This window comes from Onychostoma macrolepis, chromosome 25, assembly GCF_012432095.1.
Source record: "Onychostoma macrolepis isolate SWU-2019 chromosome 25, ASM1243209v1, whole genome shotgun sequence".
In the NCBI taxonomy this organism is placed as follows: domain Eukaryota; kingdom Metazoa; phylum Chordata; class Actinopteri; order Cypriniformes; family Cyprinidae; genus Onychostoma; species Onychostoma macrolepis.
This window is the reverse complement of record NC_081179.1, coordinates 12,162,209-12,178,219: the sequence shown is the minus strand read 5'-3', so window position 1 is coordinate 12,178,219 and position 16,011 is coordinate 12,162,209. Positions and strand designations below refer to the sequence as shown.

The window sequence follows — 16,011 nt, the reverse complement described above, 5'->3', positions numbered from 1 at the left end:
ACATGCTGGGTTATTTTGACCCAGCTGGTTGGGTTAAACGTTTTTACCCACCATGCTGTGTTGTTTAATATATTGTTTAAAAATGATTATATTGCTGGCTTAAAATGGGCTGGAAATAAAAAATCACACACAGAATTACTATAGGCAACAGCAATAATCAAAAGATGAACATTTATTATTAAGCAAGAACACCCATGGACAAAATATAAGACAATTTATTTGGGTGAATACAGCATAGTTTACAATATTACATACATTTAAACTCGTTTAACAAGCATTTTAGAAATTAAAAAGGCATATAGAAGTAGCATTTTAATTTTAGTGTATTCGACCTTTCTCTGTAATCATTATTTACCGAAATAGTGCTAATTCTTGTGCCGGTGTGTCGCCGAAATCTGAGCCGGTGAAGGGCTGCTGTTCACGGTGGAACTGCGAACTTTAGACCGCGGCCTCACGTTTCACTCGTAGCTGAGAGATGGCGTGACTGACTCCAAAACCTCCAAAACATATTTTAACATCAAATTAAATTACACTCAGTATTATAATGAATAAATTCCATTTATGTTATGCAAGGCAAAGGCGTTTCCAGCGCGAAATGACCGCTGCTGAAGCAGCTGACTATCTCGTCCTTGCGTTGTGTTGTGTAAAATAATATAATTTACACCACATTAAAGACTTTATAAATAAAATGCATGCAAACCTTTATTTCCCCGAAAGAGTGCACCAAATCGGCGGCAGCACTGAGTACCGCTCTCTCCTGTGGACTTAAAAAGCCTGTGCTCACAGCAGCTGTGTTGTTAAGAAGTTTCACCGGAGACAAGCTCAACCCAGCGGTTAGGTAGAAAAAAATAACCCAATAAAATGACCCAACAAGCTGAACCCAGCATTTGGATTAAAAGAATAACCCAGCAATTTTTAGAGTGTAGGAGCATATTTTGTCAAAACCAGGTCATATTAAACAGTGTTGGCCACTTTCATCATAATGTTTGACAATCAGCCTCTGGCTTGTCATATAACCTTAGTCCCACTTTCTTTTCACACATTTGATGAGATTTTTATATGACAGCGCCATTAACACCATTAGATCTCCCACGGTCACTTATGTTTGCACAATGTGCCACATGTACAGCACACTGCCTTTTTGTGTCAAACATTTTTACAGCATGGTAGGACATCATGTTCTCATTTAACCTTGAGCAAGTGTTTTCTTATCTTTTTTCTCCCACGCATAAAACAGCATTGAGGCCACGAAAAGCAGAAGAGAGGATGTGGACTCTCTCTCTCTCTCGGTGTGAACAGTTTGCCGATGAGGGTTGGATCCAACACGTCTCAATGAGGTGTCAGTTGGCTGCGTGATATCTCCTGCTGATAGCAAAGCTTTTACAGGCAGTGGGCTGTTGACCCTGGTGTTAATCATTGTCTGTAAGATCAGTAGGGTTGAGCATTAAAGCCAAGATAAGCACGGTGCTTTGGTGCTCATTGGACAGCTAGTGTTTTAAAAAAAAAAAAAAATTTATTGCAGTTCTGAATTTTCAATACTATTGGACTTTGGCTCTTTCTTTTTTTTTCGCCCCATGCTTATGCAGTCTGGCTGATATGTGATATGGTTATCAGCATGTGTTTACTTATATAACCTATACTTTTGTATGAATGGCTTGGTTATTGGTACCAATTTCGCTTCTGCTTGTCCCTGAGTATAGTAGTAAATGTAGGTGAATGACCTTATGTAAAGTCAAAACTTTATTGGCTGCGTAATATTTTTTTTTTTTTTTGCCACTATTTGGCCAGTTTTATTGATAATTAGAGAGGACAGGAAATGATGAGGAGGAAAACCGGATAACACAGGCCATATTTTTTCACTGAGGTGATATGACCCGTATATAATAAATTACAATAAATGAATTTTGAATTAAATTGATGCCAAAGTTAAATTATACAATGTGTGTGCGTGTGTATATGTATTGTATGATTTAACTGATTTTTCTGTAATAGATCATTTATTGTGTGATTTATTTTAATATTTTATCAAGAATATATGAGGAAATATTTTTATATTTTTAATATATTGTATAATTGTTTATTTTAGATATTTTATGAGAAAAATCTCTCATAACATAAATGTATATATTTTTTTAAATCAGATGTCATGTATAATTTCTATGTAATTGTGTCAGTTTTAATTCATTAAAATAATTGACATTTTATTTTAATTTAATTTTTTGATTGCATTTTATTTGCGATTTCTCTACCTCGGTTATCATGACTTCCTTATCCTTTTCTTCCTCTTTTTAACTTCTAGGCAGATTGCAAAAGATAGACGTGGCGACAGGGAGGGAAGTAGCACATGAAGCTAAACATATCATAAAAGCAACTTCTGTCTTCTTAAGCCATACAGTAGCTTTGAATGAGACAGACTGAAGTATAAATTGTTAATAACTTTTCTTTCAATCCAGATAACTAAACTGTTGCGAACAGATTGTTTCAGTGAGTTGAATTCGAGATCTGTTTAGTGAACTAATCATTCAGACTCGAGCTCACCATACCTCTCTCTGTTTTCCCCATTCCTGCATGACCCACATCCACGGTGCTCTTAGCCAGCGGAAGGCAGTAATAATCAATTACCCACAGGGAGAACTGTGACATCAGTTACTCAAAGACAGCCGAATTTAATTTCCTGCCCTCCATCCGCCGCGTAATGCCATCTTAATGGTTTCCTGTTCTGAAACATTACGGTTGCCACAATGAGCATCAATTTGTATCTGCTACGAGCAGCACCAAAGTGAGCTGACCTGAGCCAAACACACACTTTGCTCTTCCATGGATTATATTTAGGCAGTAGAGTTTAAACTTTATGCTGCCTTTGTGGCTTTCTGCTTTTTCTTCTGCTTATTCTCTTTATTACATTGATTATGTAAGGGATAATCAACGGCTAGCTGTGCATTAAACGATTTGAATGCATGACGTGGAGGCGAAGAACCACCCGACGTGCAGCGGAGGGTGGTTGCCTCCGCGAAGTGCATTTATGCCATGGTCATTTGCCAGAATTCACATATTAAAGATGTTAATAATATTTGTGCTGCAATATTTGACCGGAACGATAAAAATGACGGTTATTTTCGTCTGTATTACTATTTAACTGTAACTGTATGTTACTATGGTTACCAATGTTTATAGGAAGCGCATTAATATAGAACGTGATTAAACTGACCTGGAACTACCTGTGCGGTTCAACGAATTTAATCAACACCTGCCAGCCAATCAGAATCGAGTATTCAGACAGACCATGGCATAAGTAGCATTGACAGTGTTGCAACAGCATTGTTGCAATGTTGCTGCAATGTTATGTTTTCTATGACAATTTGTATTTTCTGTCAGCTTTTTAGATTCAGAAACACCACTGTCCGATTCATGAAGTAATCAAAGCAAAACATTAGTAAGTTTCATTCTGAATAAAATAGAAACATAATCTGAATTAATCAATCAAAAAGAATGCTAATTGTAGTATTTAGCATGTGGGCGATATATACCAGTAGATTAACTGGTAGAAATTTTTTTGGTAGAGATTTTGGACTATTGTCTCTATCATACTTACATGCTCACGTGATGTTGCTGTGATACATGGTCACGGAAACTAATCATTTAAGTTAAATATACGCACTTGTATGTCAAAATGCCCGTCTTTCCAAGTATCTTCGTAAACACAGTACTCTTAGGTCTTAAGTGAAAGCAAACAGCTGAGAAAGAAAACACATGTGTAGCAGTATATTGAATCTGGGTAGCTCTTAAAGTGACAACAGTCTAATATTCCTCCTGTCCGTCATTCATGTTAATCAAATAACAAAAGAGAGAAAATCTCTTGCTGCTCTTGACTGAATCACTTTTATAACTTTAATAAGAAGAAATATATTTATTTAAATGTATTATAATATATTATATTTAAATGTATATATTTGTTGAATATGCTGTTTTATACATTTGATCACTTTTATACAATGCATGTAGCATTTCTTAATTGTTCTACTATAGTTTGTTTGTCCTGTTGCTTGTAATTAGTTTCTTTTTTTATTTATTTGCTGACTGTTTACATGTCTTTATTGAGCATTGAGTTTTTGTTTTTTTTAATTTAGGCTAGTATTATTTTTTTTTTTTGTGATATTGACACTGGTGACATGAATCCATGACATTTCTATGGTATCGAAAATTTTGATATCATAAAGTCCTTATTTAAAGCAAAAATATCTGTATTGTGATATTGTTACTGTGAAATAAAATGACTCATATCGTGATATAAGATTTTGGTCATGTTGCCCACCCCTAGCTTGTACTGTACCCAGCTGCTTTGTTTAAAGGATAATTTATTGCTTAGCTAGCTTCATTTTCCGAGTTTGCCCAACACTGAGGCCAACTATGTGTCATGCAAAGTCTGTTTTTAAGATCTATATTTTTATCCACTCCTACAGTGGCATTTTACCCGAGGATAGTAAACCAATGTCTTTGTTATGGCAAATTAAAATAGTGCATTAACTGCACCTTCAAGACTTAACCTTCAGTTTTCTCGCAGTGACTCATCTTTGCCTACTCCGAGGGGCTAAATTTCCACCTACACATCCTCAGTTGACACCACCACCACCTACAACGCAGCCTATATGTTTAACCTTGCCTGCATTCCAGGCAACAGCACGCAAACAGTAACAAAAAGGAGCCACGTCCCAGACAAAACAAGCTTTTCAGGCGGCATGCAATAAACTTTGGTTGCTCTCGCAAGGTTATTTAATGCTGAATTTTTCCATCACGACTCTGCCGAGCACCGTGAGTCACAAGCTCTTGAATGTAAAATGAATGGAGGGGCTTGAATGCTGTAGAACGTGCTGGATAGGGAAATGATGGACGTGGATTCCAAGAACTTGGTCACTTTACTGTACTTTTCATATTCTTTGTGGAAAAAAGCGAAGCTACAGTATCAGCGAAACTAAAAGGGATTCTCAGGCTTAGATCAATTATAAGTATTAATTCTTTCAAAGGAAAACAGTAAAAACTTGGGTCAGTAAAATATTTTTCTTTTGCAAGAAATAAAGACTATTCAGCTGCTTTAAAGTAAACACAAATAAATGCTGTTCTTTTGATCTTTCTATTCATCAAAAAATCCTGAAAAAAATATCACAGCTTCCACAAAAATATGAAGCATTGATAATAATCAGAAATGTTTCTTTAGCAGCACATCAGCATATTAGAATGATTTCTGAAGGGGCACTGGAGTAATGATGCTGAAAATGTAGCTTTACGTCACAGGAATAAATGACATATTACAACATATTCACACAGAAAACTATTTGAATTGTAAGAATATTTTACTATATTACAAACATACTATATACTACTACTATAAATAAACTAATAAATTAATAGTATTTTATAAAATGTAATGTATTTTTATTATAAATATACCAATTTTTTTGATTGTTAAGAGAGTTTATTAGGTTATTGATGTTCTTGTGATGTTTACGTCTGCCTTCCTTTACGTCAATGTCACCCAACCTTCTTGATGCCAAATCACCACAAGGACATGCCCTCCATTATATCTGATAAACATGTATTTCCTATAGACGTTATTTTCACTTTCCATACATTTTGGTTTTGTGATTCCTTCAACCTGATTTTGGAGCGCTTGGAACCATTTAGGTGTGTGTGCAAATGTGCCTGATGACTCATCCAGTCTGTATGGATCTGAAACTGTGCCTCCGATAGGAATTGGGTCAGAACGCAGCATTCGTTGTCCCTCTTTGGCCATTTTTGTAGAGGGATCCCCCTTTTCTTCAAACGAGGGCTTTTGATTTGAGTTCCACCAGTCGAATTCATGCTTTCAATTCTAATTTAATGAATTACAAAGAATCCCCTCATTATGATATTACATCATTCTGTCTGATTGTTTTTAAATCCATTGTTTTTATTCCAGATTGATGAAGCAGGTTCGTCTGTGCAGCCTGGTTTGCATAAGCGAGTTATATCATATCCTGTGGACTTGGCATTTAGTGGTTTCAGGTCACTGGCAGTATCGGCACTCATTGTGAACGCAGAGCGGATGAGAGGGTACTGACAGAGATCTGCGGGTTTTATTGCAGTGTTTGGTTGTGTGTTGTTCTCGATGAGGGCGTACACTTCAGTCACAATCGAAATGTGACATAACCACTTAGTCACAGAGCTGGTTATAAAATGCTGCAGTTTTGTGGTATCTCTGAAAACGGATATTTATCTACCCTGAAGCCAACGTGTGGGCGAGTGAAGAGTGGTTTGATACGAGAACAGACGGAGAGGGAAAAAGGAAGCGTCTGCTTCCCCTACCATAGCGTGCGGGAGCCATCTCTGATATTCCAGTCTTTCAGTTCGGCTTTGTGTTTTCTATCTTTTCATCTGGAAGACTAACCAAACAGCTCTGCTTTTGAAGCCCAGGGTCAGGGTTTGCGTGTACACGCGTGCGTGTTCATCTCGGAAGTGTGTGTTCCTCATTTAGGGACAAAGCCCCGTTTCAAAGCCCATTTCCTGAGCATCGATGCACACCAAAGCAAAGCGGGTCCTCTTTGGGCTTCACCCGTCACCTGACCTCCTGTGTGAAGCTCATGATGCTGCAGACAGCTGTGGTCTCGGTCCCCTGACAGGATGTGGCCTACATTCAAGTGACAAGTGTTGGTTTCACTTTTCCACTAGTCCAGCCAGCGTGAGGGGTCAAATACAGCGTATCATAAAGAAGTGTCAGAGTTGGCTTGCAAAAATAGCCGGCATCGTAATCATTGAAATAGGACATGTGCAAATATGATAACATGACATAGCGTTGCAGTGATTTTAAACTATGATGAACTATCCAGACTGTATATGCAACCGGCTTATCATTCACTGGCTTAAATGTGTGTGTGTGTGTGTGTGTGTGTGTGTGTATATGTATATATGTATATATGTCCTCTGCTGATTTTGTACATTTGCCCACTGACAAAGAAATGATCAGTTTATAATTTTAATGGTAGGTTTATTTGAACAGTGAGAGACCCCAGGTGTCTTTTACACAGGTAAGGAGCTGAGATTAGGAGCACTCTCTTAAAGGGAGTCTCAGCTTGTGACCTGTATAAAAGACACCTGTCCACAGAAGCAATGAATCAATCAGATTCCAAACTCTCCACCATGGCCAAGACCAAAGAGCTGTCCAAGGATGTCAGGGACAAGATTGTAGACCTACACAAGGCTGGAATGAGCTACAAGACCATCGCCAAGCAGCTTGGTGAGAAGGTGACAACAGCGATTATTCTCAAATGGAAGAAACACAAAATAACTGTCAATCTCCCTCGGACTGGGGCTCCATGCAAGATCTCACCTCGTGGAGTTTCAATGATCATGAGAACGGTGAGGAATCAGCCCAGAACCCAGAAGATCTTGTCAATGATCTCAAGGCAGCTGGGACCATAGTCACCAAGAAAACAATTGGTAACACACTACGCCGTGAAGGACTGAAATCCTGCAGCGCCCACAAGGTCCCCCTGCTCAAGAAAGCACATGTACAGCCTGTCTGAAGATTGCCAATGATTCAGAGGAGAACTGGGTGAAAGTGTTGTGGTCAGATGAGACCAAAATCCAGCTCTTTGACATCAACTCAACTCGCCGTGTTTGGAGGAGGAGGAATGCTGCCTGTGACCCCAAGAACACCATCCCCACCGTCAAACACGGAGGTGGAAACATTATGCTTTGGGGGTGTTTTTCTGCTAAGGGGACAGGACAACTGCACCGCATCAAAGGGACGATGAATGGGGCCATGTACCGTCAGGGTCAGGGCATTGAAAATGGGTCGTGGATGGGTATTCCAGCATTACAATAACCCAAAACACACGGCCAAGGAAACAAAGGAGTGGCTCAAGAAGCAGCACATTAAGGTCATGGAGTGGCCGCCAGTCTCCAGACCTTAATTCCATAGAAAATCTGTGGAGGGAGCTGAAGATTCGAGTTGCCAAACGTCAGCCTTGAAACCTTAATGACTTGGAGAGGATCTGCAAAGAGGAGTGGGACAAAATCCATCCTGAGATGTGTGCAAACCTGGAGGCCAACTACAAGAAATGTCTTACCTCAATGATTGCTATGTCAAGTCATGTTTTGCGAAGGGGTCAAGTACTTATTTGATTCATTAAAATGCAAATAAATGTATAACTTTTTTGGAATGCATGGATTTTTTTGTTGTTATTCTGTCTCTCACTGTTCAAATAAACCTACCATTAAAATTATAAATTGATCATTTCGTTGTCAGTGGGCAAACGTACAAAATCAGCAGGGGATCAAATCATTTTTTTCCCCACTGTATATGTGGGTAGTTGACACATCAATGTGTACTATGGTGTGACGGAAAAATGTGAAAAAACAAAAACTCTAACATTGAAGATAAACCTCTTTCATGCTATTTGTAACTCTGGAAGATACATTTTTCTCATGTTATTTGTTTTCTCATGTTATTATCACACCAGAGGACACAGTCCAATTTGTATTTGTCTATATATATATATATATATATATATATATATATATATATATATATATGAGCCAGTTGCAAATAATATTCTCTGTAATATTCTAAAAGTGTACAATGTGCATGCATTTGATTTTTTTTTTTTACTTTCTATATGTGTGTATTTATATTTTAATATAAATAATTGTATTGTGTATTAATTGTAAATTATTTGTTTTGAGCATGAAGAGAGTGTTTTAGGTTTAAAATAATTTAATTTAAAATAATATAGTCTTTTAATATATCTTTAATATTATTCTCTTTTAAAATAGGAGTTTATTAATTATCTGCTAAATCAGCATAGGAAAAAATATTCACTTAAAAAGACTGAACAACAGCATTTTTAGGCAATAGTTTTGAATATGAAATATGATTTCCTTTTTTTAAAGTTGCTTCAGAGTCTAAGTTGAATCTTAACAGTCTTATTGAGGCACATTTCAGGTTCCGTTTCGGATTCACAGATTATCTCACAAATTGTGCTAGTGAAATGGTGAAATAAGTGGGTTTAGCTCTCATTTCCTTCCCAACTTTAATACTATCAACCCTGTTAATAGTGCAGGAAGCATAGGACATGTGCACGCTAATATGAAACTTAATCCGTCCCACGACTGGAGCCAGATACTAGCTTAAACCCCATTAGCCAGCCTTTAGCAGATACTTAACACGGCAGAAACCAGCCTCTGATCGACAGAATGACTGTTAAAGGAAAGAGAGATAGAGTAGGAGTACTGAAAATGACTTGGGGTATGAAAAGGCTAGCAGGTCAAAGAGCCAGTGCCTCCTTTGATATCAATAAACATTTCCTTGTACAAGACAGCTCACTTTAATGATATTACATGGCATCCTGCGACAAGGAAAATCTATCTGCTGTCACAAGACTAGATCAGTCAGTGGTTTAGTGGCAGTGAGAGCAGGCGTATGGTTTTTAAAAATAAAAACTAACCATTTTTGGACTTTCAGTGCCTATCCTTGAGAACAAGCTTGGGTTACATCAAATGAAGGACGATTTGACATTTCTCTCACCAGCACGGACACATCGTTCTAATATTAGCGCTAATGAGGAGCCAATATTGTTGTGAGGAGACCGTTGGGAAGGTGTCTTCCCATTTCTTAATGAGTATCCAACCATACACGACTTCAGTGGCTGCTCTGATCTTGTCAAGTATCCAGTCATTATGCTCCATTTCCCGGGTGTTCAATGAAGAACAGAGTGATATTTCAAAGGGTTGTTGGGGGGTTTTGGTGTTGTTGAGGGAGCTCATAAATATTCCCAATGGCCCAGTGAAGTACCTGCTTAGCGGCCAGCAAGCCTGTTGACATAAATTATATCAGCGCTGGCATAAAGACCCTCGGTTTTGGCCTCGGAGCTGAATATGTACGAAATGTAATGACCCACCTGTGCCCACTTCAAACTCCAGACTGCAACACTGTTTTTGACTGAACACAACAGTTGTTAATAAGGTGCGTTCTCTTCACATATCACTTGCACTGCCACCAAGGGAACAGAATGAGTGTAACTCTTTGTGAGGAACCACAGGTACGCTGTTGTCATGGCAACTGGTGAAGCAATCAAAAAGAGGACACTCATTCACTCTGCAATACAGACTAGTTTCTTGCCCAACCAGAGCTCATTGAGTAAGAAACACTTGGCCAAATCTGACCTTTCTGCTTTGGTAAGGCAGCGTTATGTGCGCTTAACAAAGCTCTAATATTAGAGCTGTTAAAGGTTCCCTCTGATATTTCCTAGAAAGCCCTAGAAAAATCATATAAGTGATATTCTTATGCAATTAACCAATATGGTCTGAGTCCATACTATACTACTACATGAGTCTTTTGAATGGGTCAAAAACATACAGCATCACTAGGTTTAATTCCATTACATATTTGCGCAAAACTTTTGCAATATTTCATAAATGTCGATAAAAAAACTATTGTGACATGGCTGCTGGTATAAACACAAGCAGTGACTAGAGTGGCCGTCGTGTTGGAGCCGTAATGCGCTGCAGACGTGTGCAGTGAAAATAAGGAGTTACGGCATATGCCGTTAAATAAGCATTATTAGGTGTTTCTTGGAGATGATAGTACATTAAAGTACATGTGACTTACGTACGTCAAGTGAGCTGTAAATAAAAAAAAGTTTCCATTGCAGTTTTGCGAAATATTCTTTTTTTTTTTTTAATTGCCTAAAAACCACCTCATGTGACCGTATAAACTTTTTTGCTGTATATTGGAGTTTGTACAAAATTGACGTGTTTCCATTTGGCGTATTTTCAATTCGCAATTTCAGTTTGCGCAATTTGAAGGGCAATGGAACAGCAACTACTGACTGGTTGTTCATGTGACAGTTTGTAGTTAAAGATGCACATTAGTAGTTTTGCCAGGAACATTTTATTTAAAATAATACAACTGTTTTAATTTAATTGGTTTTCTTTTTGTTTGTTTTTTTACTTTTGAAGAAGTAATTATTTATAAAAATATTAGAGGCTTAATATACCGTTAAGGCCAGTTATTAGATTGCATTTTTGTTGCCTAAAAGTGTCTTAAATTTATTTAAAATTTAAATGATCTCATTATTTGCCAATGAAAGTTCATTTTTTCCAAACATTTAATGTTTACTAGTACTAAAATTATCGTTGAAGTCAGCGTTAAGTGAAAAATCACCCTATTTTCTAAACGCATGTTATTGTGAACAATTCATCCATACAATGAAATCTAAGTATTTTTTCTTTGAATAATAAAAGAATTGTTGGAATTGGCATGTAATTAAAATGCATCCTATCGTTGTAATTGCATCATCTTGTGAAAAATTTATCCATGCATATTTTATTTAAAAAAAAAAATCATAATTTTTAAATCAAAATATCACAACTCGATCTTCTGGTGAAAACAGTAAGCTTCTTTCTGGTGGCACATTCATCTGCCTTCATTTTTGAGTGCAACGGCATCTCAAAACACAATCAACTACCGTTGGGAACCAAATCCCACCCTACGCTTTTTCTTTTACGATAATCCACTGCACTCAGATGAACATCAGAATACAGAACAAAAGATTTGTCACTACTTCCGTTTTATCGCAACTTTACTGGAACTGTTAAGTGGGATTGATCGTAGGAATCTGAGCCAGAACTTTTATGATTCCCATCCGTAGTTAGTCCCAAAGATGTGAGATTTCCTGGTTTGAACCTTAACATCATGGAAACATGTAGATCCTCACCTTCCAGTGATTTTTACAAATGACATGTCACTGCTACTAGCACAGACAATATTTTCCAAATGCTGTTTTCCACAATGTTACAGAATACACAGAAGAATATACAAGGTTTGGAGCATAGCGTGAGCGAGGTCTGAGCGTGAAGCGTGTAAATGAGGCTAGCAGATGTTGCCCAGATGTGGATGGTGGGTGCCGGAGGACCCCAGAACGGACCCTTCCACACACTGACAGCTTTGTTCACCTCCTCCCCTCCCTTCCTAGGCCGTGATGCTGTCTCTCAGCCCTGCGCTTTGAAGTCAGGACGCTGCACAGGAAGTAAGGGGCTGCAATCGATTTTCTTCCTGCATTAGGGCAGGAATGTATGACCCTCCCCTCCTCCTCATCATTTTGTGTCTCTGTTCTGGAGCTGGTCAGGATTTAGGTTGTGTGCATGATCGGGTCAGAGGCCCATGTACTAATTCCATGTTTCTATCAGATCTTATTAGCAAAAAAATGATGTTGATGTGGTTTTTACATTTCCTTTCATCTGTATACCACAGTGAACCTAACAAATAAAACAATTTAATGACCGTAATGTCAATCCAAACCCATATGATCTTCTTTCATCCATAGAATACAAAAAGAGAAGTTATTACATAAAATTAGTGATGCACTGAAATTTACTTTTTTGGCGCTTTTGCATTTTTCTTGATAGCATAGTGGAGATCTGACAGGAAGTGAGTAAAGGGAGAGGGTCAGGAAAGGTCCATGAGGCGGGATTCAAACTCAGGACACTTGAAGTGCTACTGCGTCATATATCGCGCACTACCCATGAGGCCATTGCTGCCAAACCATGCACTGAAATTGCAAATGAAAATATTCAGCTGAAACTGCAAAAAAATTAAAAAAAATACGTTGGAGGGCCTTTAACTTTGGTTTTGGTTTAATTTTGGTTTTGGTGTTTCTGTAAAAGAATTCTGCATTGCTAAATATAATGAAAGTGAATGGAGACCAATGTTTTTGAGTTCCAAAAACCACAAAAAGTACACTAAAAGTAGTCCTTAAAAATCATAAAATAGCTTTGAGCCATAAAATAGCTTTGTTAAATAGTTTATTGTTAAAAGAGCACCTGGGACATTCTGCTAAACATCTCTTTTTGTGTTCCACAGAAGAGAAAATTTCATACAGATTTGCACCATCATGAGTAAATCATAACCGATCTTTTAATTTTGGTTCTCATTCCTTAGGATGTAAGAAGCCATGACAGTGCAACAAGCGGCAGAGATCGGCCCATCTCAGGTCCAGGTCGAACTCATATGCGACACCGAGAAGAGGAGGATGAAGACCAAGATGAAAGGTTTGCTGGCAGCATGACAGCATCTAGAGAGGAGCGCTCAGGTATCCCATCAAGCCTTGCTAGCACTCTGGAGAACATTGTGCAGCAGTTGGACATCCTGACCCAGGTGAACCACTTTGTCATCTTAGTCCTGTTTTTTTTTTTTTAGATCTACAGAGCAAATCAGATCAGATGTAGTTTGTTTTTCTAGTCAAATCCAGTCATTTCTTTCTGGAATTTCAAGTAAGGGTGAAAGATTTCCATGCAGATTTCACAAATTAACTGCATTGAAAGTGATTTCTTTGTGAGCTGTGCTTTGCTATACTATTGACAATAAACAATGGACTTTTTTTTGGACATGAAATGGAATGGAATGGGAACACAACTTTAACTGTTGCTTCTCTTCTCAGACCGTTGCTGTCCTCGAGGAACGTCTTACTCTGACCGAAGACAAACTGAGGACATGCTTGGACAACCAGGTCCTGCTTCTGCAGCAGACACAGCAAGTGGACGGATCAGACGAGGAAGCTGAAGGACCGTCTGTGTGAAGGATACCCAACCCCGGTGGTCCTCACTTCAGTGGTAACTTCCTCTGGCCTGCAGGGGGGGACACGCCAAATCCCTTTTTTTTTTCTTTTTTTTTCATTTTAGCTTAAAGACATCCAGCTGTGTCATTCCGAATGAGAACATTGGACTTAACAATGCAACAACAAAAAAAAGACACAAGATGAAAAGACACAAAGCAGGATGAAGGAGGGGCTGGAGGGGATTTGAGGGATCATACAGCATTCTCACCCAAAAAAAAGTCATGGTAAGAGGACAGCTGCAGCTAAGACAACATCCCAGTCATGTTTTGACAGCAGCAATCAAGACATATCAGGAAAGAGACTGACAGAACAGACAAACATGCATAGATTTTTACAGTATCCAGATTGGGTTGTGTCTGCTGCATCACATGTATTATGTAAATATAGACCACTATGAATGAATTACAGTCTCTGGTGTGATTTAAGTCCCAGGCAGCATGAATGGTTTGTGTATGTGCATGTAAGGCCAAGTAAGTGTCCTCAGAGACACTTGCAGCCTTGTATACTCTTTCTCAATCAGCCGCAGCCTTGTGGCTTTCCTCTGGGTGGAGGTCAGACGGCAGCAGGCAACCAATCGACAGAAGGGCCCAGCGGTTCTTGTTTGCTTTTTTTCGTACCACATCTTTCTGTGTGTGGCAGCTCTGCTAAACTCTTCCTGACAGTCTTACATAAAAACAATGCATCCAAACGGCGATGAAAACAAATCATTTAGACCAGTTTCCCAAAGATGTGGCCGACACGCTTTATAAAGTATAACATTGACGTTTAGTGATGTCCATTACAGTGGACAGATGATTAAAAGCCATTTTTAGCCATTCAGATTGTGATGTTACAAATTTCACTGTACTTTTCAAATTGTATGTAAAGAATTTATCATAAACACAACAAAAAAATTCCAGCATGTGACTGTTGTTGTTGTTACAAATTACAACCAAACCTCTCTAACCACTTCCTGTGTAGTACAGAGTCTGGTACAGACAGCAGGTGTGCTCATGACCTCTCTGTGCATAACACAAGCCCCTTGTCTCTGGTGGGGCACCAAAAAAGGGTTAGAGCAACCAACTCATGAATGAAGAACAAAGAGATGATAATAGAAACGTATGCATGTGTGCCTGTGTAAAAGCAGTTGTGTGAGGCTGCCTGCTTGTGCATGTGCCTGTGTTTATGGATTTGTGCACATGCAGGTTCTTGCAAGACCCACATATGGTAAAGTGGTTGCTTGCTTACAAGGCAAGGGAAGGTAAACATTATCTTTAGCTCCCCCACAGACATCAGAGGACTAGTTCTTCCTCCTGTTACCCAGGCCTGGTTGGCATTGAATCAGAGCACTTTGAGGAAATTCCCTCTGACCTTTTGTTCAAGGAAAAAAAAAAGATGATAATGGAGTAATGGAAAAGAGCTTGCTCGTATTGTTTCTGTAATGCCACCTGCACAAAAGAAGCTTGCTCCATTTTTTTCATTTAGGGGAGCGTCTGTTGAGAGGTTTTCCCTTTCAACAAATATAGATAAGAGCGCAAAGTTTAAAGATAGGTATACACCTGTTGTGGGTCGGGTACCTTACTGAAGTGGAAGTTTCCGAACTGGTGAGAGAAGCCCTGCTTCGAGCAATGCTGGGTTAGAGAAAACATTAAAACTCTTGGAAAGCTGCTTGGCTAATCAAATTTGGGGACCAGAATTATCTGCTGTTTCAAAGGATTTTGGTCTTTAAGGCTGAATCGGATTCACTCATTTTACTCTAGTTATAAATCCCTCATGCACTTATCGTGAAATCTATGGCTTGCGTCACAACCTTTAAAACACTCGTTCCGATTCACATCTGTGTTTTAAAGCACCCCAACACCTGGGTTTTTTTTTTTTTTTTTTTTTTTTTTTGGAGGGGTGTTTTTCCAAAGACAGATGGTTTCTCCTCTTTCTTGATTATTTTTGGCTGGAACCTAAACTAGTTCCAGCCTCATGGGATTTTGAGATTTGAAATGGTTATTGTCTTCTAAAATGACTTCAAACAAAACATCAAAACAACAGACAGAATCAAAAATCAAAACGTAAATTACATTGAGTTAAAAAAAAAAATCTATCTATCTATTTGTCTGTAAGTAATAATACTTAAGATCTAAATCAATATTACGGTGTTGTACCTTAATCTGATCTTATAATTATATTTCTAATCATTATTATCTTTGAATAATTCAAAGCCTGTGGATAAATTCTATGCATGATAAAAATTGACATTCATAGCACTCGCTGTTATGAATAACTGAGTATTTGCACTATTTTTATCACAGCTGATGGAATCTTGTAAGCGTTTGCAAAAGAGTTGAGACTTTGCAATTTGCAATGGAAATTAGGACGAAATGATGAATGA

At 38.2% G+C, this 16,011-nt stretch overlaps 1 protein-coding gene across 1 annotated transcript in view; it reads left to right on the top strand.

Annotated features, from left to right (window-relative positions):
* The window catches only part of poc1b (POC1 centriolar protein B), a 44,252-nt gene extending 29,685 nt beyond the window's left edge, over positions 1-14,567 (top strand). Inside the window, exons 11-12 of the mRNA XM_058767310.1 lie at positions 12,974-13,189; positions 13,473-14,567. Coding sequence (XP_058623293.1) covers positions 12,974-13,189; positions 13,473-13,610 — 354 coding nt within the window. The 3' untranslated portion in view covers positions 13,611-14,567. The remainder of the gene's footprint in view (positions 1-12,973; positions 13,190-13,472) is intronic.
* The last annotated feature ends 1,444 nt before the right edge of the window (positions 14,568-16,011 follow it).